Raw genomic sequence first — 27008 nt, 5'->3', positions numbered from 1 at the left:
GAAAAATTGGATCATGCTTTAAAAATTAGCCACAATTAATCTCATAAAGTGGATAATAAGAAGTTAAGTGTGGCTCTAAGATTTCTTCCCAAATTCTAGGGGCCAAAGGATACCTGGACAAGCAGCCTCCCATCCTCTACCCGCCCATTGCCCCCTAGTGTTGCCCTCACGTGGAGGAAGCAACTCTAGCAGCGTTAACACGTTTTGTTTCTTTGGGGGGGGGCCCCAAAACCTGGATAATTATACTCCGAATTTTCCTGTCACATCAGAGAATTACCCATAATTATGTGATAAAATGGAAATGCCTCAAACAGAAGCGTACTCTCAAAGCAATTACAGGCAAAGGATGACAGGCAGTTGAAAGCGTTTGTGGAGTATCGATCTTTCCCAGTGGGAAAGGATGGCTATTAAAGAAAGAGGCTGGGGGGAGGGGTGGCTGGGCTGAGAAAGGATCAAGGGAGGCACCAGGCTAAAAGCAGGGCTGGCTCACCTGAGTTTCTCTCTGCTGTGCACAAAGCGCACTTTCTTCTCATTCACATCTTTCCAGCTAAAACGGCCAGCCTTTTCCAGCTGGACCTCTTTCCCGTTTCTGGAGAGCAGCAGCTGGCCATTGGTGGGTGTGCTTACGACGTGGAACAGCAGATCTTCCACACTGCCATCCTGGTGTTGGATGTTCAGGAGAGAAAAGTCCAGTGGCTTCATTGAACCAATTCCAAGGGTCAAGGAGCCATTCACATGAAGACTTGGAGTATACATTTTGTCTAGAAAATGTAGGAACCTGAAGGTCAGACTTGTCAAGCCACTAATTGGATTGCGTGTTTTTATTGAAAAGAAATAGCTTCTTATGTCAACTCAGATGCACACAAAGGAAGTTTAAGCTATCCTACATCCCAAGAGCATCCTTCTACCTCAGCGATTCTCATCTGAATAAACAAGAGGATAGCTAGAGCACAGATGGAAGAGCTAAATTGTTAACTTGTTGGAAGACAATATAGAAATAAATTTTTAAAAATAAACCAGAAATTATTTCTCGAGGATGGCAAAATAGTATAAGGTACAAAAGAAAAACAAATTAATTGGTATCGTTAAAATAAAAAACATTTGTACTTCAAAACACCACTATAAAAAGTCAACCTCTAGAATGGGGGAGAATGTGTGCAAATTATCAATCTAAGGAAAAAGAGACTTGTACCCAGAACATATAACAGGTTCTTATATCCCAACAATGAAGGACAAACTAAACATGCATAAGAATTTGATAAACTTTTCTCTGAAGAAGAGCTGCACACAAAAGGCCAATAAGCACACAAACAGTATCCAACACTAGTCACCAGAACGGAAACCAATATGGCACTTCCCCTCTGTTAGGATAGATGATAATAATTGTTGGCAAGACATGAAGGAATTAGAGTCTTCACACAGTTGTTAAGTATGTAAAATAGTGTAACCATTGGAAATATAGTTAGCCAGTTCCTCAGATGAAATATAGTTTTGCCCTGTGAATCAACAATAGTGTGCTAGATGCCACGGAGCAGTGCCAGAATACGCCTACACCAAAGATTTGCCGATGGGTGTTCATAGTGACACTACTCAAAATAGTCAAAAAACAGTTGGCAAAAACATAAACAAAAGATGGGTGTGTGGCTCAGCTGCGGAGTGCCTGCCTAGCATGTATGGGTTCAATATGCAGTGTTGAAAACAAACACAAAGATGAAGAAGTAAATAGATCAAAAGAATATGATGTATCCATGAAACGTAGTTAGAGCATTCATAACAAGGAAAAGAAATGCTGGTCTGAGGCAAGCTGGAACATGGATGCACCTGGACGTTAGAGCCAGACATGGAGGCCAGACATGAAAGGATGTGCACTTTGTGGTTCTGTCAGTGTGAGATGTCTAGAGTAGACAAATCTACAAAGACAGGAAGTAAATTAGCGATCGCCAGAGGCAGGAGTGAAAGGGAAATGAACAGAGCCTGCTAAAGGTTATGAAGTTTCCTTTCAGGCTGATGAAAACGTTCTGGAATTAGGTGTCGGAAATTGCCACGCGGCTTTGTGAATGTGCTTTAAAAAGATCACTGGCTAATATAACTTAAAGAATAGAAATTTTGTGTACGCTATGTCTTAACAGCTCATATAGGGATCTTCGATGATAATAGGGACAGCTGGGCTGTACTGCTGAGTATTCCGAATCAGACACCTCAGGTAACGCCAATGGGCGTGAGCAAAGGGGCAGGCCTGACGCCACGCTAAGAGGAGTAGCAGCTAACCCACAGGGCATGGCTCAGACTCAGTGTTCGTGGGAACTACAGATTTAGTGTCATCAATTTTGTTCATCTCTGTGCACATGAAACATCTGGTGAGTTACGGTCTTCAGGAATTGTGCAGAAGTGTTCCTTTCTCCTGCAAGCTACTTTGTCAAGGCTCTTGTCTGGCAGTGTCACCTCTACAATGAACAGAGAGGACAACTTGGGAACGCCAAGTTCCATGGAGGTGACTTCTACATAAAATTATTCTAAGGAAAGGGAAACATCCCAAGAGTCATAGCCTGATCACAGGCACTTGCAGTGACCAGGAAGATCCCAATAAAGGAAGCCAGAGATGTGGTAGTTTTCTTTTTAAAAAGTTCTAATATCTTTAGATCAAAAATATGGAGACAAACTATGTATTTGGCTGTCGGCATGAAAAAAAAAATGCCCGTTGCATGCATGAAGCCCCAGGTTCAATCCCTGGCACTGTTAACAAATCTAAAAACAATATAAAAATCCTCAAGTTTTGCTTAACAAAACCCAAGGAACTCTGAGCCATGGTGCAACCCTCAAGCTTTATTTACCAAAAACAAAACAAAACAACCCCCTCAAAAGCCTCATGGGGTTCAAAACTGGGCTAAATTAAAATTCATTTCACTTTGCATTTAAAAGTCTGATGTCTGCTCTGTGTTGAGGGAGGTAGTTCCTAATAGGACACCTTCCAATTGAGCAACTTTGAACATGTACATTTAATGGAGCAATTGCCTCACAGTGCTCACTTAGAACTTCTTTCCACTCTGTGTATAAAAGGTGCAGCACTGTACCTCAGCAGAGTTAGCCACACACATTTAGATGAACATAAACAATGCATTAGACACATAATATGAATATAAATTTTCATAAGCATGGCTGCAATTCAAGAACATGCCTAAGTTTATATCAAAGTTCTTATCTGATAGTTATGACTTTTAAGGTGCAGCTCACTCATTTTTTTCATCCCAAGATCAAAGGAATTGGGAGTTAGGCTTTCCTAGTTGCCTACGTTCCACACAATAGGAATGCTGAGTTTCATATAACAGATGTTAACCATATCTGGAAAGCCATCATTTGCACAGAGATATGACTGTGATAGCATCGCTAGACTACCAGCAGAGATGATCTTACCAGCGCAGGTTTCATTAGATGAGTCGCCAGAGAACCCAGGGACACAGGTGGGCAGGCAGAGGCCACTCTTGAGAAAGAAGCCCCGGTCACATAAGTGACACCGATCTTTGTGGCTGCACCGCAAGCATCCCCGAGGGCAGGCTGCCAAGGAGAAGACACAAGTAAAGCACAGGCAAGCACATCCCCTGGTGGGACCATGGCAGGAAGTAAGAGGTCCTGCAACCGGAAGAGCTAAAGTACCAGCAACCAATCAATGCCTGCCTTGCTTCAACAAAAGAGAAGGCAGTTTCCATGCCGATGGTTTTTGGGAGCTGGTCTCCCCCTCGGGAGGAAACAGAGTAGCGAGGACTACGACTTAACATATGCAATATCATCTAAAGAACACTGTCCATGGACGAATGTTCTAAACGGCCTACAGACTCGTGAGAGGTGGTGTTTAGGGTGAGTAAGAGCACAGGCTCCTTTTGGGGTACCATTCCTTCTCTACCTCTTGCCAGCTGTGACACTGGACAGGCACCTTTTACAATCTGGTCCGCAATGTCGTCTCCACAATAAGGGTAGAAACAGCGCCTAATACGGCAACAGTTGGGGGATTGCAAGTGTTACGGTCTGAAGTGCCAGGCACACTGGAGGGCTCAGCTGTTCTAGACCACTCCTCACTCTTCCTCTTATTTATTACAGTAATAGCTGTGGCTCCTGAGTGTGAGAATAGGGACAGTAGTCTTAACCGCATCCGGACAGCGAGCTATTGAAAGAACCACAGGGCCTCTTCTTTGGATCAAGCTAACAACCTCTGGGAGACAGGGCGCTACGTGCCCAGTTGTTCTGCCTCCGTAGCTGGGATTTATCATGGTGAAGCTATGTAGTACAGTGTAAAGGGCCTCGGACTGAAATGAGAAATCTATAGCTGAATATGTTGCCTTAACTCTTCAAAGTTTATTTTGTTGTTGTTGTTGTTACACTTGCAAAACAGGATTCCCACCGTCTACCATGTTTGACCAAGTCATTGTGAATATTAAATGAAATGCTGTAGGGAAAACAATGTGGAGAAATATAGAACTCCAATGAGTCCTTCCCAAAGCACTGCGAAAAGACTCAAGCTGCTCGTGTTTCTTAATGGCATCACTAGTCAACATCAAGTATTTCTTCTAGTGGGCGCACCTGGCAACAGGTTTCCATAGAAATGAGAGCAGAGGGAATTTTTTTTATCAGATGATCCTGTAGACAAGGAGGTTAAGACTTTGGGCTTAACTTCTGTTTAATAGTGAAAGCGCTGGTATCTCTCACTAAATTATTGCTGAAATCCTATTCTTTAAGGATATAATATCAATATTGGGGTCATGAGTGATTTAATCTACATGCTGAACATTCTATGCCCATATCAATATGGCTGATCCACTCTTAATGGGTACTTCAGAGCCATTCAATATAAGCTTTGCATCCCATAAAATGTTGGCTTCGTTTCCACAAAGACCTTAGGAACAATATTGATTCGCACAAGAGAATTATTGGGCTGTCCTCCTGTATCCTATTTAACCAGCATTTGGCATGTGTACATAGGAAGCTATCAATTACTTAGGCTGGGCTCCCTGACTTTTATTCTGCTTCTGCGCCAGATGCTCATGGGTGCCTGAATATCAGTCCACGTGACTTGCTGGCTGCCCTGAGTTCTTCCCAAAGCACTCAGCAAAGACCCACATTACCTGTGCATCTGTGTGTTGCATGATCAGCAAAGTATCCTTTCCCACATTCTTGGACACACTGGGCTTGGAAGAGGAGAAATGGCTCTTCACAACGTGTGCACTCGTGGGGACCTTGGCACTGGAGACAGTGGCTGCCGCAGCCTGAAAGGCAAAAGTCAAGTCAATCAGAACATGTGTAGTTTTCCAAGTAGGCTCTGGGAACTTATGGCAAAGGTCAGGCAACAACAGGACACATACTCCAGGAGGAGCTAGGAAGCCTGGCACCTGGTGGTGACTGCTACAACTATCAGCGTAAGACTTGGGGCTAGCCACTTGACCTCTACCAACCTCCAGGTTCTTCATACATACCAGAAGTAAAGATACTGTCCTGAATTCATGCCGGGGAGTTTGGATCAGATTATGGAAAATGTTAGACAAACACAAAAATGATTGGCAGAGATTTGTTTTTACTGCAATTAATTATCAGTCTTTCCATTAGTTCAAACTCCCAGGTATACAAAGCTTCCCATTGGGAGAACGTGATTGCTAAATGTTTAAAGAAGTCCAAAATTAATAATTCATATGTATATGTTTGTGTGGCTATATAACTCCATGGCTGTCATTCTGACATCAGATTTTAGCATGTGTTCTACTAAGGCACGGGCAAAGGAGAAGGAAATCATCACTGGTAACAAAGACAGCCCTGAGGAAGGAAATCAGGGCCAGCGAGAAAGCCAAAAGGAAAACTTGCCATGGGCTCCTTAGAAACCAGAGACAGACACTTACGCTTACAGGAGCCCACGTCCCGGTAGTGCTCCGGGGAGCACTGCTCTGTGCACACACCGTCCTGGAGAAGGTAGCCATCCATGCACTGCAGGCAGTCTGTTCGAAGAGGCCCACTACAGGCATTGCAGCTCCAATCACACTCTAGAAAGAAAAGTCTGCATTAGATCAACTCCCTCACTCTCTTCTATCAGCACCAGCAACCCATTCAGGAGGCCACTGCCTGGGGCTGCGAGAGGTAAAGCAAGGACAACACAAGAGACGGCAGATAAGCGGGCTGTGATGAGGCTCCAGCTTGTAGTCGCTTAAGTGCCTCTCTGAGGTTTAGCATTTCCTAATTATGTCAGATACAGGCATGTACAAGGAGCAGTCCAAGCCTAGGCAGAACCTACTTGTCATCAGGGCTTCTGAAGAGCCAGACTGACTTGGCCTTACTCCACAGGCACCCCAGTTCTTCACGCCAGACCGCCCCTAGAGAGCAGAGTTACCCCACAGACCTAATCCTGACCTGCAAAGACTCAGCGTTCACCATGGACAGAGATATAAGAGACAGAAGTAAGAATGCTGCTGCCTCCACTGACACCGGACTCATGGCTTTTCCTATGGAACCCCCAAATGGGACAGCATAGCAGAAAGAACAAACGATGGATGAAGGAACTCTCCAGAAAAAAGTGGATTGCTGGATGGCAGAAGACTTCATTTAGGGCAGAAGCAGCTTGTTTTAATACTTCTCTGTTCAGCATGCACCTATAAGGACACAGTTCACTGCATGGGGAGAACATAAGAGCAAGGCATGTAGGCTTCAAGGAGCATGTGCTGCAGTAAGGCCAGCCCTGGATGTGGGACTCAACGGTCCAGGGAGATGGTTAAAAATACCCATCTGGCTCTGGCTCAGCACTGAGTTGGGCATCTTGGGGTCTGGGGCACAGGGAAGCATGTCGCTGCTCATATCGGTGGTCTTGTTGTTCCGTTCATGATGATGTTCATAGCTGGTGGTTTTGTTTGTTTGTTTGTTTTGTTTTGTTTTTGATTTTTTCTTTTGATATCTCGGGAAACACTGGTGCAATTGGAGAGCTCATGTCTGAAAGGCAATGTTCTAGCTCATCTTCTTGTGGACCTGGACAATGGGAAGTTTAGCCTGGTGAAGTACGGGAGTTTTGAAGTTGGGAGAATCTACTCCATTGCTACTTTGCTGCTTTTCTTCCACATTCTCCTGGCTACCTTCCTTTAAACCTTCAGGTCCTGAATAAAACACACACTAGAACCCCATTTGCTGAGGCCACCAGAAAGACAAATGAAACAGTGAGTGTAAACAGTTGGCAAAGAGGCCGGAGATGGAGCTCAAGGGAACAGCACGCCCTTAGGATGCATGATTCCCTGGCTTCAATCACAATAACTAATTAAGCACAGTGCCCAGTATATCTCAACAGCTCAATAGAGGTTTGTAGAGGAACTGTTTTTTTCAGAGAATATATTTCCCCTCATGGCTGTCTCAAGCCCATTTTCCTACCCAGCTAAAAAGCTGGGACGACTCATGACGACTCATCTTTTCTCTCCCTTCGCACAATATTTCTAAGTCTTTAGGTGGCAGGTACGCACACAGGATGGTACACGTGTCCTGAAGGCTTATAACGTTAATCTCCTTCATTTATTTGGTTGAATCAGTCCTGAGGGAAGATGACTAAAAAGAGAGCCTTGAAAACCAGCACAGTTATGAAATCATTTACAGCCCGGAGGATCTGAGAAAATCTTGTTCTTCACCACAAAGTGACAGCTTCTGGTTAGAAAGAAAAGAACGGAAACGCTCCAGTGGTTCTGAACATGGAAGACCACCTAAGTTGACAGCCAAGCAGGATCTCTTGGCATGGAAAGTATGTAATTTTGCGGAGGCCCAGAGCTTCCTGAGTGTACTAGACATTTCTCTGAGCTGGCCCTTCTCTGCCAGAACCAGAGGGTTGAAAGGAAACACAGAGGGGAGCTAACCTAAGAGGAGGCAAGGCAAACAACCAAACCCTGCTTTTTTCCCTGTGCTGAACTCTGCCACAAGGATTCCAGCCACCGGCGAACCAGGAACCTGGGCGAACCTGGTGTTTTCACCCATTTGTGTGTGCTAAGAAAAGATAAACAATTCAGAAGTAACTCTTGACTTCATTAAGCTTTGAGTCCAGCAAGTCAGGGCTGCAGATGCAAAACACTCAAGGCATAGAGGGGAAAACGTGCATCCTCAGAGGATCCCTAATATAACAGAGGGGACAATGGCGACCGTGGTGAAGCAGGGACAAGAACTACACAGTCCAAGCTGCAGTCATACTATAATGATAAAAAAGCTACTATTACCAAATTTCAGACTTACTCAAAAGAAATTGAAAATCTCAAATCTTACATATTACGTGTTCTGGTATGAAAGGAGATAATTAAAACTTTGACACATCAGAATAGTCAGTGGGCCAAACAAAGTACATCTATGACCAAATACAACTAAAGGTTTTGTTTGCTACCTGCCAGCTCTGGTCTGTTTACCAGTGCCAGACACAAAACTGAGCAGTTTGAAGGAGCTCAAATAAATTATCTAATGATGCATAAGAGCACGAATAAATGAATGCACGGACACAGCATTGTTGCTATCCGCACAGGATGTGGAAAACATCAGACCAAAGCGTTCTCCTAAGATGGGTGTCTAGAGTAGAGGAGCATCCCTGAGTAAAAGGATCCTCACACAGTTCAGAAGAAAGCTTTACCTCTGCAAGTCTTGGTGGAGATGTCAAGGTAGTACTGGGGGGCACAGCTCTCATACTGGCATTCCCCAAAGAGCAGGACCTTGCTTGGATCTCGGCAGGAGGTGCAGCTGCCCTGCGAATCACAGCTTCTGCAATGCGTGTTGCATGCTGGGTGGAGAAGAAAAGGAGATGACCAGATGATTAAACCACAAACACAGAGGCACTGAGCAAAGTCAGGCAGATGCTGCACTGGAACAAAGCCCCGCTCCAACTTGCCCTTTCTGTGGGCAACAGACATAGAAAAATATTAGTTTTATTTTCCAAAATAGAAGAAGGTAATCCGTTTTCCCAATGATGAATATAAATCCAAGGGCAAGAACCCCACATCCAAATTGTTCTGTGATTTCAGCAACAGAATTCATACTGCCTCTAAGAGGAATGGCTTTATTTGAACATTACTTAGAAATCAACCCCTGTCATTTATGATATAGACACATATTATCCTTAGGTGACAGCTTTATTGTGGAGATTGTGAAATGCTATATTTTAAGACATTGGACTTAGATGTGGCCTGGTTTATTGGCTTACCCAGTTGTAATTCTTAGTAGCCAGGCATGTAATTGAGGCATTCTGGGGAGATGCCCCCAACAGGTCTGATTTCATCTCTCCAGTGTAATAGTGATCATTGCTCCTTCTACTCTTGGGAACCTTGGAGTCTATCCTGACTCTTTTTTTCTTTCACCCAGATATAGTTGTTGACTGAACTGTAGATGTTCAACCTCTCCAACAAAACACTAGAAACTTTATGCTTTTATCATGTCCACAATTGGAAACAAACCAAGGCTATTATCCCCCCTTATGGGGTACTCTCATACAGTGGCACTCACACACTCTCTAAATATGTGACCCAACTCCGGTCTGAGAAGTGCCTTTGCTTTAACAGGTCACTGGCTCCAGCTCTGTCTAGGAGGGAAATGTGTTCCTCACAAACTCCGGAAGACAAATACATGAATGAGTGAGGAGGGGGAGCTTACTCTTTATTTCTCCATACAGAAATTCTACAGCCAGTCAGAAAGAGCACCCCAAGCCATCCTCCCAACAGCAGAACTGGCTTCCTTCCCTCACCTGGCCCTGCTTTGGGTACAAGGCTGGCTTAGGTACCCCTGAAGCTCTTCTCCAACTCCAAAGCCCCAGGAGTCAAGTGCCGAGCAGTTTACTTCTCAAAGTTCCTAACTCATCTGGCTCCTCTTAAATTCCAGCGCTAACAGAGCACACTTGCTAAATACTTCTGAAACAGAACCAAGTTCCACAGTCCTGACTTTCTTTAGTAACATATTTATCGATGCTTCCCACAGTACAATTCCTCACAAGGCCTATTACCGCACAGTTTCTAAAACTGGTACTCTATGCTGGACCTGGTGGCACATACCTCCCAGCACTAGGGAGGCAGAGGCAGGCGGATCACTGTGAGTTCGAGCCCAGCCTGGTCTACAAAGTGAGTCTCTGACAGCCAAGGCTACACAGAGAAACCCTGTCTTGAAAAACAAAATAAAACAAAAAAAAATAAAATAAAATAAAATAAAAAATAAAACTGGTACTCTATAATTGTCTATGTCGATGAGCACTACAAAGGGGCCTTGATGATGCTTTTTTGTGTGTGTCACGTGATAGGAATTCAGCTCCATTTAGGGGCTTATTTTAGTCAGTTATAGAAAGGAATGAGACTTAAAGATGAGAGTTAAGAGAGTCTTAATTCAATGGAAACACTCCAAGCAATTCTGTTTACACAGGAGGACAGCAGTTCGTGCAGGGGCCACCCTGCAGCAAGGCAAGGGCTTTCCCAAGGAGAAGTATTGCAATGCAGTGTGCTTCTGTCACCATTCTTCCTAGAAGGGGTTCTGTTTAGTTCTTTTGGATTTCTCTTTCTGTGATTCTGAGGCTGCAAAGAGCCTCATAAATCTAAGTCGCTTTTTTTTTTTTTTTTTTTCCCCAGCAAACACTCTTGCTCTTGAATAGAAACGCTAGATCCATTCCTGCCTTTGCTGCACTATAGACTGTGCCTGTGCTGGAGGACGGCTGATGTATATCATGCTGAGTTTTTGTATCAGATGTGAGGATCTTCCCATTGGTTCAAAAGAAGTTTCTTTCTCCAGAACTTCAATGGGTGATGCAAAATCTGGGTTTTATATACCTTCCTCCCAAATGCAAACGCTCACACCTAATTCACTGACCTAGCCGTGACACCATTCTTCCTGTCTGTATCTACAGAAGCATCTTTTGTTGGACGCTTAGCGTTTCATTCTGGATGGGCTTGATAGCCGTAACTACTCCATGGTGAAAGAAACCGCGCTCTCTGCTCGGTCTGTGCTAAGTGCCACAGTATGAGGATGTAGCTACGGTGACATCCCCCACCGCAGTTTGAAACAGACGTGACTTCCATAGGCTTATGTGCTTGGATGTTTGGTAGCCAGCTTGCAGTTGCTGGCGAAGCTTGTGGAACCTTTAGCGGTGGAGCCTCACTGGAGGAAGTGGATCTCTGAGGGTGGCCCTTGATGCTTCTTTACAGCCCAGCCCCACTTCCTGTTCATTCTCTGCTTCCTGGCTGTGGATGCAAAGCACACCAGCCAGCCTTCTGTTTCTGCCACAACTGGGATGTTTGCTACTAGTCTTCTCCCTCATGGCGGACTGTGTCCCTCTGGAATTACAAGCCTAAATAAACCCTTCCTCCCTTATGCTGCTTTTGTCAAGGTGTTTTTAACCCCAGCAACAACAAACTAAGATATTCCCCCTCTATAGAAAGACACTAAAGTCAAAGGTGAACTGACTTGCTTACGGCTATAATGCTGGTAAGTGACAATAGCATTTAAACTTCTAGAGTCATCCCAACTCTACAAGCTCCCCAAAACTATTAGTCTATAAAGCCATCAACATGAGAATTACAACAATATAAAATGGAAATATCACCACTATATTTGTTCACTGTGGTTTTCAAAGATATGACTAATACTTAAGGGTTTATTTATATTGGTTTTATTTATACAGTGCTTTCCTATATCTATGTATAAACACTGTATGTGTACAGTGCCTGTGGAGGGCCAAACTGGCCATCTAATCTCCCGGAAATGAAGTAAGAGATGGTTGTAAGCCACCATGTGTGGGTTAGGAGCCCAACCTGGGTGCTCAGCAAGAGCAACAGGTGTTCGTTGCTGCAGAGCCAGCTCTCTAGCCTCGGTATGACAGTTTACTGAGTGACTTTTAGTGATTTAAAACAACACAAGCAGCTTTAGCCTTCATCTGTCGGGGGTGTCCCAACTGTTTTCCAGACCATTCCTTCCTCTCATTTATCCAAGCTCTGTATGTCTGATTCAGTATAATTAATTGTAACCATATGTATTTGAGATGACATCTATACATGTAATTCTTGTACAAGAAAAAATTACTAGCATTGTGGGAAGAAGCGGAACCTAGCATGCTGACAGTGTCAGGAGATAAACGTAGAAGGTAAATTAAATCCACAGGGGTGCTTAGACCACTGAGTGAACAGCATCACGGATCCTTTCTCGGCCCAGGATCAAAGGACTGGGTTGTTGAGATAACTATAAAGATGAAATCGATTAACCCTTTGACTTTGGATCGGGTAACTGAAATGGAGGAGTTAAGTGACTCACCTAAGCTCACACAGCTGCTACTGAGGAAGGCAAGTGCCTTCCACTGGGCTGCCATCTAAGCCACAGTCTGCTAATGGTACCCCGATGGCCTGTGCAGAACAGTGTTCTTTATCACAGAAAAGAAAGGCTACTGGAGGTGAAGGTAGAAGCAAGAACTTTACATTTCTTCCAAAGGCCCAGAGAGCCAGGAGAGGAGACAGTGCGTTACACTTACGCTGGCAAGCTTGGTTCTCATCCAGGTAATGCCCAGGGAAGCAGGTGGTGCTGCAGGTACCAGTGTGGGTCAGAACCAGACCAGCATCACACGTGGAGCAGGAGAAAGGTCCTCCACTCTGGCAGCTTCTACAGGAGGAATGGCATCCTACAGCAGGGAAAGAGACACAAGTAAAAACTACGAAGCCAGATGTTCTCCTTATGGTGCTTAGGGTTGCCACCCGGCCGTGCTCTAGACTCACCCAGGAGTCAGACCTCTGGGTGTGTTTGTGGCAGAGCTAGATCAGGTTAACTGAGGCCAGACGATGTGCCCTAACTGTAGGCAGTGCCTGCACATGAGCCAGGGCCCTGGAATGACGGCAGAGAAGAATGCAAGCTGAGCACCAGTACCCATTGGTCTATGCTTGCCCACCGGGACATAGCGGAACCAGCTGTCTCAAGCTCGGGCCACCTTGACATTCCTGCCATGAAGGGCTGGACCTTCCAACTGAAGGACAAAATAAACTCTGCCTTCCTTAACTTGCTTTCTCCAAGTGTTCTGTCACAGAGCGAGAAAGCGACTAAGGCGACTCCCAAAGCAACGTGTGGAAATGAAGACTCCAAACAGGGCACCGGGCCAGGCTGTAGCCCTGCTGGATGCTTCTAGCCTCCTCTCTCTCTGAGATGCCAGTGATTCTATGATGTCAAAAGAACTTAGCCCCACCAGCAACCACCCAAGGCAAGCACTTACTCACTTTTACACATGCCCTTTTCTGTGTAGTATCCAGGAGGGCAATCTGGAACACAGTGATCCCCAAGCAGCAGGTGGCGGGCATGCTGGCACTTCAGGCAGACACTACCAGTGTCATGAAGATTGGCCACACAGTGCTGGCACAGAGGATGGCAGTCTGGAGGGGGAAGAAGAGAAACAAGCACCAATGATGCTCATGAGCCAAAGTCTAATCGGTACAACACAGGGTAGAGCAGAGGGGTTCCGTTACCACAGCTGCAGTCCAGCCATCCGGAGAGGAGCCCAGAGGCGGCAGCACCCTAGTAAAGTAGAAGCTGGGGACGTGGACAAATCATGGGCTTGAGGTTTTTTAGTAAATGGCTGTAGTAAATGCTCGGCTCAGCAACAGCAATTGAGTTTTCATTTCTTTCCAATTGCACGACCTTCCAGTACTTGGGCTTTGTGTGACAGAAACTTGACGTGGTAAAGAGAACCATCGGACCAACAGGAATGGCAAGACCAGTACGTGTAACTTCTCCCTCAGGAGCAAGAGCCCTCGAGGCCTGTGTGCCCCCATTACAGCGCAGGCTCAAGCACCTGCCACAGGACTCCTCTGTGTGCGCTCAAGAGCCAGGGCTCCCCAGTCCGCCTTTGGAATGGGGAGGAGCGTGAAGTCAGTAGGTAATTGGATCGAGTTGCTTGCACCTTTTAGACTTTAACTGAAGATAAAGTTATAACAAAGGGCTGTGAGTGGGGGAAAAAATCATTTTCATGACCTGATAGATGGTTCTCAACAGCTCTGTCATACCAGCTGTGATTAAAGCCATAAAACAAATTCTCTCATGCAGCACGCAACCCTCTTGTTCTCACTCATATGGTAGTCATCCTTTAATAAAGAGCTTGATTGGGTTCAGCTTCCATTGTGGGCTAACACTTCCCCCGCTCTGCCTTCAAGTGGTAATTACCCTCGAAGCCTCATTCACCAGCCTTCATCTCCACGGCCCAGGAAACTCAGGGATCCCGAGTCACCCACCAAAATGAACAGTTGAGGTGTGTGACAGGGAGGAAGGAGGTTGGGTTTAGGGCCTTTCCATGACTCTGAGCACCTGTAGGCACCTGTTCCTACCTTACCAGGGCTCAGATGTCTGTTTCGTCTCTTGTCATTATAGGTCAAGACAGTGATCTGGGACACATTTGCTCTTAAAAAAATAAAGAAAGAAAGAAAAAGAAAGGGGAAAAAAAGCCCATGTCATCTACATAGATTAAATTCATAATCTCTGATAAAACAGATCTGGTCCCTGCACCTTTGGAGACACGTTAGGTGTGGCTTTAACTGTTGACCGACTGCAAATAGTCTCAGGACAGGAAGTGCATCTCATTCCATCAGCAAGAGACCAAAGTCCTAGAAACCCACTACGGCCACCACTCCGGAAGTTAAGTCAATGAACGCTGGGTCTTCTACCATCACACAAACCAAGGACTCTGACCTTTCTCGAACTTGGGAGTTTCAAATAGCAGGCAGCCTTCTGCCAATATTAGAAACAACACATGATGTCTATGAGCCAAACGTATCCTTATTACAGCTCTTCAGTGCACCATGAAGGAAATGGTGAGTGCACTACGGGAAATATGAGAAGGAGGGTGTTCCGTGAACCCCATTGCTGAGAACGACTTGCAGAATGCCGGGCACTTTGTTCTTACCCTTTGCCTCCCTCACGCAGATGCGTAACCTTAGAGCTGTGTCTAAAGAAGTGGAAATGCTCCAGAAAATAGAGGAGATGCAGGAAATGTTCCGCAAGGAGAGAAGGCCAGCAGGCGTTCACTCCTCAACAAAGGCCTCGTTGGCTAGGATGCCATGAGCTCACCCTCCTTGAGGCAAGCGTGCACAGAGTGCCCCAGGTTTGTGCATGCATGGACAAGATTGGCAGGGGTTCACTTGGGAGAATAGCTGCAGCTGACTGAAGTGTTCTCAACCAGAGACACGGAGGAGAATGAGCATCATCGTGACACTTTGAGGAGGAAGTAGGCAGAGCTCTGGAGAAGCCTGAGCATGTAATGGCTAGGTATTTATGTATTTCTCTGATGCTGGGGATCTCGGTGAGCTGTATGCCTGAAGAAAAACAAAACTGTGTATCTGTTATATCATCCAGCTGGGGCTGGGCTATGAACAGTCCTTTCTGCTTTTTCAGCAGCCTCCCTGAAACCCTCTCTACTCTTTCCAAGAAACTACAAAACTATGCCCACCAAGCATTCTGGCCGACGTCACTTAGCTCCCACACATCATGCCCTCTACTTGCTTCTTTCATCTGTGAACATCCATCTTTACTCATTTTTATCTCATTTTCCACCTCATGGGATCCTTCACTGACATAATGGATCCTGTCTGTTGTCAGCATTCTCCCCAACCCCTTTAAGTCTATCCTTGGCCCAACTCCTACACACACACACACACACACACACACACACACACACACACACACACACACACACACACACACTACCTCCAGCTCTCAGGGGGTTTCTGTACAAACATCTTGGTTCCCTGTTTTTCCCTACTGCCTTTTCCTGTTCCAGCCTCGGTTGTAAAATGGCCCCCCACAGGCTCATGTATTTGAAAACTCAGTTGAGTGAGGCCACTTTGGAAGGTTGTAGAACCTTCAGGAAGGAGGGCCTATCTAGAGGAAGTGGTTTCTTGGGTTTGGGGGGAGTAGGCCCTGAGGTTACAGTCTAGTCTGGCTTCTAGCCTCATTTTATCTGCCTGCTGGTTACCCTAATGTGAACAAGCTGCTACCCTCTCCTACTACCTATTATGGTGGTGTTTCCTCCACCATAATGAATGGTATCCCTTAGAACTGCAAGCCAAAATAAAAGCCTTCTTTCCTTGACTTGCTCCTTTGTCAGAGATGTAGTCAGAGGGGGGAAAAAAAACTAACACATCACCTGCTTCCTTCCTTTCCTCGATGTATTCTGTTTCAGCCTCCAGAACTATTTGTCTTGAAAGGGTCTCTGGAGGACTCTAAATGACAAGATTGACTGGCTTCCTTCTTGTCCTTTGAGAAATCCCGCACGTGCAACCCTTGGGACCAGCCTTACTCCTTGAAGCAGCGCCTCTCCTCCAAGCACAGTTCATCCCGCTGCTTACGTTGGCTGGTTCCCCCTGCTATGCCTCCAACTGACAGGTGCCCTTAGGAAGTCATCATAATCCTTGTGACCGCTAACCTTGACTGTCAACTTGAGACCGAGAGCCATGTCTCTGGAATTGTCTAGGGCAATGGTCCTCAACCTTCCTGATGCTAAGACCCTTTAATACAGCTCCTCATACTGTGGTGACCCCCCAGCCATAAAATTATTTCGTTGCTCCTTCGTAACTGTAATTTTTCTACTGTTATGAAGTGTAATGTTAATATCTGTGCTTTCCAATGCTTTTTGGGCGATCCCTGTGAAAGGGTCATTCAACCCTCCCAAAGGGGTTACAAGCCTGAAGTTGAGAACTGCTGCCTAGGGGTTGTTTCTAGAAAGGTTTAAATGCAGAGGGAAGACTCGTCCTGAATGTGGTGGCACCATGCCCATGAGCTGAACTAAAAGGGGTAAGCTAGCTGCACGCCAGCACTCATAGGCCCGTCTCCTGCTTACAGACAGAATGCTGTCTGATAACTCAGATTTGCTGCCAGATCTTCCCCCACAGAGCTTTCCTTTACCATGCCTTTCTCGGCTACGAGGTCAGTATTGTGATAAGGTACAGGCCAAAACAAATCTTTCCTCTCTTAGTTTGCTTCTTTCGTGCATTTGATTACAGCAAAGTGGAAAGTAACTGATACAGCCTTCAATAACTTCAAGCCCCCAACCAAGTCTGCGGAAGCCTCAAACCAAACATGGCTGGCTTTGTGCTTACAGATACCAGAAGCCAGTGGAAAGGGCTCCAGAGTGCTGGCTGCAATCACTCAGGGCCACTGCGTCCTTCCATAGCTCCCTGTTAAAGCCATCATAAGAAGGCATCCATCAATTCATGACATATCACATGGCATGATAGTGTGACTATCCAGAGGCAAAGAAGAAATCAATAAATGACATCTGAAAATATAAAAGTCAACCATGAGTTGCCCAGAGTGGCACATTCATCCAAGTTAGATCACAGCTCTGCCTACACAGGAGATTATAACTACTGTCGTTTGAAAAGTTGCACTTTCTGACTCTTTTTGTTCACTGCCTTTATTTATTCTATTGTTCAAGGAGCCCATCGAATACGCGATCCTATGAATAAATTCATTTCCAAACCCCATCTGAGGGACTTCCTGTATTAGGCCCTTCATCCAAGCCTCCCTTCCCACTCTTGTCATACCCTGGCCCCAACAAAACACCACTTAAATACATATGCGGTGGAACCCTGCTGTGAATCACAGTCGGTTGACTGATTTTTATTAAACCAAGGGAAAAAAAAATAATAATAAATTTCTAAAATCTAGGAAATAGCGTCCCTCCCCCTGGCCCCCAGAAACTTGAAGTCAAAATCTTTTTTGGAAAGAATTCCTTGGGAGATCTCAGAATGACTGATGATACAGCAAGGAAGCCAGTAACCAGAGCAACAAGAGCCCAAGGATCGATAGGAATTGTTGTGACTTACATTCAGAGACCTATAGTCCCCTAGGGCAGACACAGAGCTCAGGATGGCAGGCTACAAGTGGCCAGTCCCACTGGGTACCACCTGCAAGCTGGCTTAAGGCTGTCCATAGAAGAGAGGCTCAACAGTGCTCTAAAGGGATTCGAGGATTTTATTTCTCTGACAGGAAAGCAGTTTGTGGAATAAGATATTAAAAAAAATAGTTTTTCAAAATATAATAAAAAAACATACCACCTTAGGAATGCCTCTCAGACTTCATTGCTACGAATGTTGACATTTTATTTTCTTCTGTGCTTTTTCTGCAGAGCCTTTCGTGTGTAGATTTTTTTTTTACACAGATGAGATTATATGAAATGTAGACACACAGCACTTCCCGCTCAGCCCCGTCATCATTTCCACATGCCATTAGAGGCGTTTTGTCAACACTGTTTTTTAAGGACTACATAATATCACAGCTTTAAGTCAACTAACAAACAGAAATGGCCATTTTTATTGTGGAGTGGACATTTGTGCCCACTTTTCTACTTAAGGCTATAATACAAAGCTTCGGGCATAAATCTTTATCTGCACTTCTGATGATTTTTAAAGGGTAACATGAGAAAGTACAACTAATAATATGGTTAGAGCTTGTATTTGTGGCCTCAGTACATGCATTAGGTGTTGTCTCAACTGCCACAGTGCAAATCTCTCCTGTCTCATCATCCTGCTCTGTTCCCTTGAAAGTGAGAAAACTGAGATGAAAGCATTTAATTCCAGGGTTCACACATGCCCAACCCAGATGAACATACACCTTTACCATGGCAGGCGCAAAAAACAATGCACAATTCTTAGTAGACATCACAAAGTTCTTTCTAGAAAGCTTATGCCACTTTGTGTTTCTAAGAGACAGTTGAGTCTCTTTTGGTCGTAACTTTGCCAGCACTACAAATATGTGAATGTATAATATGTGTGTGTATTTAAGATATATATCTTAATATACCTGAACTCACACAGACAGACAGACAGACAGACAGACAGACAGACACACACACACACACACACACACACAACCCTGGTTAGGCAGGCTGGTAAAAAAAAAAAAAAAAAAACTTGTCTTACCATATTTTGCCTTATTTTATACTTGTAGATGAAGTTAAACATTTGAAAAAAATAATTTTCAAAGAACAAAAACATATAAGTGGCTACAGTATCCAGCACAGTGGGTTACACGACTTTGCGTATATGATTATGGCCAAGGAGCCAATGTGTACAAGGAAACAATAATGTGTAACATTTACCCACCTGTTCTTTCCTTACTGTTTGCAGCCACCCCCGCTGAATAGGCGGCATGATGTCACAGCTCTCCCTGGGAACTCAGCAAAATCTCACTGTCAAAGATACCCAATTTGTAAGCCCAAGGCATAGGTGAAAAATAAAATATGAGGGAAAAAGACCATCAACCAAGTCACAAATGTGCATTAGGATGAACAAACCCTGGCCACCCTCCATCAGTACAATCCGTATCCTTGCCATTTTCCTACCCCAGCCTAGAGAAGCATCCTACTCTGGAGTAGCAGGACCAATCACTTTGTAGCACATTCTCCTCCCAGGGAACAAGTAAGAGGCTGAGCAGAAGTGGGTCCAGCCTCTTGCCTTAAGGAGGGCTGTCTAAAGTGTGTTCTGTGAGATGGGGTGATGGAGATGACAGACTGAGAAACAGGAGAAGATACAGTGGGTATAGAGTGATAATAATGACAGAAGATACACAAGGCTATAGGATAAGTATTGGGGGCCTTGGCCCTAAGTAACAGGAGCCAAATTAGCTCAAAGATAAGGACATTTTCAGGAAAGGGGCAGGGAGAGAAAGCCACATTACTTACAAAGACAAGAGAACTGAATAAGGGTGAGAGGGGATGGAAAAGGATTCAAGAAGAGGGAACACTGAGACCAATGGCAGTAGCTGAATAAAACAGGATGTCTCCAAGAAACAAATTTCTATATGGCTGGTCTGAATATGTGTACAAAGCTGGGAGTAGTGGTGCATGTTTGTAATCCCAGCATCAGGGAGTGGGGGCAAAAAAGATTACCACAAATTCAAGGCCAGCCTGAGTTATCCAGAGAGATCTTGTCTCAGAAAAAGAAAGCACACACAAAGAAGCCACCTGAAATATGGCTAGGCCAAGTTAGGAAGATCCTGGTAAATAAAAAAATAATAATAAAAGGGTTGGCATGTATGTGTAGGGTAGGGTGAGGGGGTGGCATCAGTCTCTTTACTGAGGTATCTTTTTATTTACTACTTATTGAAAAATTGTTTCATACAAAGTGGTAATGGAATAACACCTCAGAACCACAGCAGAAAACCGTCACCTCAAATTCTGACATCCTGTGGCTCCCAATGTGAAACCTTTGCTGAGAGAGAGTGGGGTCCCTACTGATCTGTTCCTAGCCCCCTCAAATTCTTCTTTGTCCACTATGCAGAATGCCTCTTTCTGTTGATAATATTTTACAGCAGGGTCAGGTGTATGTTTTATTAAGCATGCTTAAAATACTCAACACGGGCTGGAAAGATGGCTCAGTTGTTAAGAGGATGGGCTGATCTTCCAGAAGTTTGTGAGTCAATTCCCCCCAATCACATGGCAGTTTACAACCACCTATAATGGGATCTGATGCTGTTTTTTGGTGTGCAGACACAAATGCAGACAAAGTCCTATAATACATAAGTAAATCTTAAAAGAATTACTCAACACAAACACATGGAAACTCATGACAGAGAGTTGCGGTGTTGCAGTATGACTTGAGAAAGAAGAACATGTCTGATATATGACTCGACATGACCTTTTGAAAAATGTTAGCCCTTCACAGCCCCTTTAAAATGGATATCTAGCCCAATTTGGGTCAAGTCAATTGTTTGCAGCAGGTAATTCCTATGTAGTTTCTAGTTAAAAAAAAAAAAAGATTATTGAACAAAAATACTAGGAGGGTCAGTGTGATGGCTCAGTGGAAGAAGGTGCTTGCCACTAAGCCTGACAACGTGAGTTCAAGCCCTGAGACCTACATGTAGAAGGAGAGAACCGAGCCCTAGAAATTATTCTCTGACCTCAATATACATGTTGTGACACATATGCCCATGAATATATACACACATAAATAAATATGATATTTTTCAAGTTGTGGTCCAAGATGGCAAAGAGAAAGAGAAAGAGAAAGAGAGAAAGAAAGAAACAAAGAGCAGTTGTGACAAAAAGGGCCATGGTCACACACTACCAATGCATTGTATGAGTTGCACCCCTTGTATGCCTAAGAAAAAAGCTACTAAGATGTTTTTCATCCAGAATATTGTAGAGGCTTCTGACTCCCAGGACATTTCTGGGGAAAGTACCTTTGCTCAGCTGTTCATAGCAAGAACAGGGATTGAGCTGTTGAACAGGGAAAGACCAAAACTACCATATGATTTAGAGCTGCTTGTGTTGCCTGCTGTCGGCCATCAAAACTGTGTAAAGAGTTAGTTTCATAAGTACAGAAGAAAAGCCATCTGGGAAGATGAAAGTAAAACAGAAACTATGCTTTAAAATAAGTAAGTAAATGCAATAAAAATTTAACAATGGCAGGAAAGTGTGGAGAGTCTGGAGGTCCCTGAAAAGGCTATTGAAGAGTGTACCCCTAGTTTTCAAAAATCCACTTCACGATAGAAAGAAAAGGATGCAAGTTCGTTCTCTCCCTCTCCCTCCTCTCTCTCTCCCTCCCTCCCCCCTCTCTCATGTGTGTGTGCGCACGTGTGCTTTTATGTGTGATAAAGAAAGGGAGGGGGGAATTTACAACTGCTTTGTCAGTTACTATCTGAGCTAATGAAGAGAGAAATGTCCCCAGGGCCACCCAAATGTGTCTTTTATACAATCTGAACAAATTTAAAGGTGACAAGTGTCCTATCTCCAGGCCCTGCAGGAGATGACTGTGTGTCCCTGTGAACTGCTGTGACATTGCTCACTTCATGCAGTGCATTCCATACTGTCTAAGGACTGATCTGATTTGGAGGAAACAGCTGCCTCTCCTTGGTAGGTGGTAACTATCTGACACTAGTGATTCGGACTCTCACTGCCCACATACCATAGGAATACATCCAGCCAGAAACGATGTCCTTAAAATGGATGCGGTAGTGTCCTCAGCGAGGCAAACAAACCCCACAGTGAATTCTCCTGCAATGTTCCTCATCCCCCTTTCCAGTTGTGTTTGTGACATAGCTGAAGCAGTTGCTTGGGACACTCCAGAGGAGGCTTCAGTGGCTGCTGCTCCATCTTTGCTGGTACTGAAGTAACCAAAATAGGGATCAGAATCTCCAGCCCACCAAGCTGACAGCCTTGCTGAGGATTACCATCTACCCTAAAGCCCCGTTTCTGCAGGACGGCACCCACAGCTCATCTTCCTGCTTACAATCAAGAGACAGGAGGTTGACCTCGAATATACCCAAACGATGTGTGCATGCATGGATTGCTTAAACAGCGCCTGTTGCTGGGAAGCTGCCTTTCGAAGTCCTCCGACTACCACTCAGTAAGTAAATTCTTCTTTGTCACCATTGCAATTACAGTGCAGGGTCTTTAAGTATAACATCCATTAAGAGTGACAAGGAGGAAAGTGAGACTCGAAATACATTTATGCTCAGCCTGCTTCAGATCACTGGTGTATAATGAGCACGTGTGTGGTGGGGAGCAGGCAGATGGGATTCCAGTTGTTTGTGTATGTGCCACCTTGTTAATAAACACTGAATTCACACTCTGAGCAAGCAAATTAATGAACACATTACAGGGAAGTCGGGAGAAAGAGAACGAGCGCCAGATAAAAATAAATACATTTCTTGTTTTAAGCACTAGAAGATTCTATTTGTTTTCTAAATAGACACAGCATGCAGACATGCTCAAAATTTAAACAAATCAAAAATTAATATCTGAACTCAGCAGCTGCAACATACTCTAATACGTGGCCCTGCAGCTGCGAGGAAATTGCATGTGGTCATCGCTGTGTGATGCTTGCTCCACATCAGAGGCTCGGCTCCGAGGATAAGCAAGGATTACCCATGATCATGATGGATGGCGGCACACACTGGTGAAATGACTTATTTCTCATCTTTGGAACAAAGACAATAAAGCTTGAAGATGTTCAAGTTAACGGGTGCTATTAAAGCAATGGTCTGAATGTTGATTTCATGGGGCAGTGACTCTTTAGCTGATAAATAATGATCTATAAAGACAAATGTAGACATACAGGGAGATTTTAAAAATAATATTCTGCCAGTTGATTAGGTCCTTAATGCAACTACATTAAGTGCATTTGGAAGTAGTTAAAATAATCAACCGTTCTCCGCCAGGTGAAAGAGATGATGTCATGCAAAAACTACAGGCTTTTTATAAGTGTAGGATTCAGTTCTATGAAGCTGGTTAAGCGCCTGTGGCTGGGAGGGTCATGCACCATAGCGGAGAGCCTACGAGGACTTATTTTGCTAAATGGTCTTGTTCAACTGCCTTCGGAGTAGCCATGTTGAAGCCAGAGATTAGTGCTATGCCAGATCAGAGATGCTTCTTACTGTAGAGAGTGGTGGTAAATGCAGAAATGCATGCCTGAAAGTGCCGAGACGACGTGACGGTGGAACAGCTATCTAACCCCTTTCCACACACCCTGAACGTCGTGGAAGGGGGAGTGGAAAGACTGTAAGAGCCAGAGGATGGAAAGGTGCGTGCAACAAAAGATGTCTTCTGGAAAAGGCTGTAGCTGTGTTCCTGAAGGCCTGGCAGCTGTGGCTACCTGCACAAGACTGGCCCCTCAAAAGTTTATCATGCATGTGGGGCGCCTGAGTCCTTACCCCTTCTTGGAGGACTACTGGCACTTAACGGTTGTTGGGGGAGCTGGTGTCATTTCTTCCGTGATGTAGCCACTGATAGATGTTTATGCTCTACTAAATAACCTCCCACCCATGCTGGGGGAAAGAATGCTAATTAAACTCAGTGAGCCACACATTAGAAAACAGACATGAAAGTAAGAGGGGACTTGAGAAGGGGGTTCCAGCAGGAAAAGGAGACTGGGAGCGGAGATGGGAGCGGGATGTGTATAAATGACAGAAACTCATTGTACAAATGTATGAAAAACAAAACAAAGAGCATAGGATTTGAATCTGGTTCGATTGTTAAGAGCTGATGTAGATCAATTTGTGAAATAAGCACAAAGGAAATAGGAATATATATGAATGGCAGAAGAGAAAAAAAAAATCAACCTATTCCTTTCCCTTTTTATTATTACTCTGGGCTCAGACCTCCCAAAAGTGCTTAAAAGTCATGTCCCTTTTTTCCCTTAGAGAGTCTAAATTAGTACAAAAGCCATAAAACAAACAAAGCAAAACCAACAGACCAAACAGGCAAATAAAACTTCTTTACCCAGTGCCTTTGGCGGTAGCTTTAGTCTTAAAGCAGCCAAACAAACCTCTCCACAACAGATGGACCTTAAGTCGACAGGACAGTGGTTTCTGCCCAGTGCTGATAAACTCACTATCAAGAAAGCTGCTACAATGGCCAAGGGAACAAAGTGAGACTGGGGCAGTTGTGTACAGTGACTGGCAGTGTCAAAGGTCTCAGTTTAGGGGGCAGTTCCCACTGCAGACAGGTGACATGAGTGCCGCCTGTGTTCATCTATCTTGGCACCTTGCATCCAACTTGTCTGGCACTTGATTTAGCTTCAAACTGAGAATGACTTCAGTTGGTACGAATGGAAAGTTATCTGGCTAGGAGGCCACCAGGAAGGCGCTACAGGAAGCAGAGCAGGAGTGGGGCTTTCCCCGGAGACACTCATGACAGGATAATGGGAAAGCCATAGGCACCTCTAATCAAATGCCTGCCAATTTTAAAAAAGCCTATGGCCTATGACTTAGGCAAGAAATAAGTAGGACGCCTGGCAGGCAGAAGGGATTCTGGGATAGAGCCAGGAGGCAAAATGTGAAGAGAACAGACACATGGTACCTGAGTTCAGGTAGCCAGCCACACGGCAAAATGGAGATTAATATAATGGGTTATTCTAAGTTGTGAGCTAGTCAGAGAAGATCCTAGGGACACACAACTCGGGTGCTTAGCTGATGCCTGAAAATGACGCCCACTGAAGACACCCATGTCAAGGAGAGAATGCACAACAGATTGCACGCACAGAGGAGTGGATCACAATGGAATGGAGAGAGAAGCATGGGTAAGAATGGAGTCTCAACATCCAAACAGGGATCAAAGGGGAGCACGGGCCTAGAAACCAGGATGTGGACATTGATGCGGAAGACAATGGGAGCCATCACAGCGTTTTGGTCTTTGACTATTTTATAAGCCAAAGCTGAGCTTCAAAGACTGACGCCATCTTGGGAAGGAATGAAGAGCTACTGTAAGGGAGGTATGAGGCTACCCTGGGGGAGGAGTAAGCTTGGGTTGGTATAATAGGAAGAGAGAAAAGGAAACAAAGCCAAGGGACACCGCAAGCTAGACCGGGTTGGAAATGGGTGTCGCTCAGTGGATCTGAATTGTGCTGATTACAAAATGAATCACAGAGAGAAAAAACAAGAGTCCTGCGGAGAAAGAAAAATAGCTTGTGGGTGTGGCACGAAGCCTGGGTGTCCTTGGGGATTCTTTAGTCTGGAGTGGAGTGAGAGTCTGTGCACTTGGAACAGAATCCAAGAAGGAAAGAAACATAAAGAATGCGGTTAACTGGTCAGAATGCCCTAAAGGGCATCGTGGAGGGAGAGGAGGCTCAGGGGAGCTCAGAAGAGGCTGTGTGGAAGAGGAAGAGTCACTGGCTGGCTGGAGGAGTCAGCTCACGGAGGGATAGGTGGCTGAAAGCAAGTAAAAGAACGGAAATAGAGAATGCAGAGCCGTTTGAGAGAAACTATGAGCTTTGGTGGGTTTTGTTGGATGCTGTTATTCCTCCAAACCAAAGGAGAAAGTTGAGCTGTGACTAGGTGGCAATGCCAACTGAGGCTTGACTGGAGGAAGAGCTACAGAGGTGTGGGAGGATTATGTAGACCAAGTCTCAAGAACGTCAAAGAGAGGTAAATTAAGTGACTGCTAAGACGTGTTAAGGCCACACGGGGCCCTCAGAAGCAGATCTGCCTGGGTGCAAAGCCTGGCTGCCCTGGCTCCCAGCTTGAAACTGGGTGATCCCAGCTTCTTGGCTTGTGAAACGGAGGTATCACTAACCAGAGGCCCAGCTCTTTACAACCCCTGCTGTGACTGAAGTGAAGATCTGCATGGACAGTAAATCTACAAACGTTTTATGTAGCGGGCCCAATCAGAACCAACATTCATGCTGAAGATATGCTGGTTTAAGAGGAAGTCAGTACATTTGCTCACTGCAAGTCAGCCAAAGAGACTTTCAAGTGTGTGGGAAAATGAGGCAAGTGCAGTCATAGGATGAGATTGCCTTTAGTACTGAAGAGGTAACCACACCTAGATTTAGCGGCGTCCTGTAAACACAGATTGCACAAAAGCCCTGTCTGCATTTTGGGCCTGTCCTTCCTGGACATTAGCAACAGTGGCCTCAGTGAAAGCCTGTGATTGGCATTCTAAGGTCTTTCTGTCCCTATTACAGCCGGGTAGGGGACTGCTTAGGTCGAAAGTGAAGGTTGATTAGCAATACAAGCTCTTGTTCTTTCTTTCTTTCTTTAATTTGTAAGCCCTCAATGTAAGCATAGAGCATATTCTTCTTCTTTATAAAAAAAGACCAAAGAAAGGAAATGCCTTGAAGTGTTCAATCATCCCTCAGCAGACCCTGTGGTCTCTTGAATAAAAACACAAATGGAGGGAACAAGGAGGAGACAATCACAGAAAGTTCCAGAAAGAGATTGGATATACAATTCATAGTTCAAGCAATAGGAGATAGGGTGACATGATGAGAAATAAGAAAAGAAAGTGCATTACAAAAGAAGGAGATAAGGGAAATAAAGAAGCGGGTGTTAAAAAAAAATAGAAGGCACAAGGAAATTGAAAATATACAGAGATAGAAGAGCAGGACCAGATGAAATGAAGAGGAGGGCAAAGAAGATGAGATAAAAACAGAATATGGATCATACTAAGAAAAAAGCTCCTTGATCAAGTTACCATAGGGCAGGGAGGAATGGGACTCGAGCCTTGCAGCCCGAGTCGGTCATCTGCTTTACCCAGCATTTCTCAAGCACAAGCTATATGCTGGCCAAACAGACAGTGTACGGTGCTTTTA

At 44.7% G+C, this 27008-nt stretch overlaps 1 protein-coding gene across 1 annotated transcript in view; it reads right to left on the bottom strand.

The window, feature by feature from the left end:
- The window catches only part of Fras1 (Fraser extracellular matrix complex subunit 1), a 401691-nt gene that overhangs the window by 138203 nt on the left and 236480 nt on the right, over positions 1-27008 (bottom strand). The window contains exons 21-27 of the mRNA XM_051170886.1: positions 13209-13361; positions 12476-12622; positions 8615-8761; positions 5880-6020; positions 5115-5255; positions 3412-3552; positions 491-761 (exon numbers count right to left, since the gene is read on the bottom strand). Coding sequence (XP_051026843.1) covers positions 491-761; positions 3412-3552; positions 5115-5255; positions 5880-6020; positions 8615-8761; positions 12476-12622; positions 13209-13361 — 1141 coding nt within the window. The remainder of the gene's footprint in view (positions 1-490; positions 762-3411; positions 3553-5114; positions 5256-5879; positions 6021-8614; positions 8762-12475; positions 12623-13208; positions 13362-27008) is intronic.

Source organism: Acomys russatus, chromosome 28 (genome assembly GCF_903995435.1).
Source record: "Acomys russatus chromosome 28, mAcoRus1.1, whole genome shotgun sequence".
Taxonomy (NCBI): Eukaryota; Metazoa; Chordata; class Mammalia; order Rodentia; family Muridae; genus Acomys; species Acomys russatus.
This window is presented reverse-complemented; position numbering and strand designations above follow the sequence as displayed.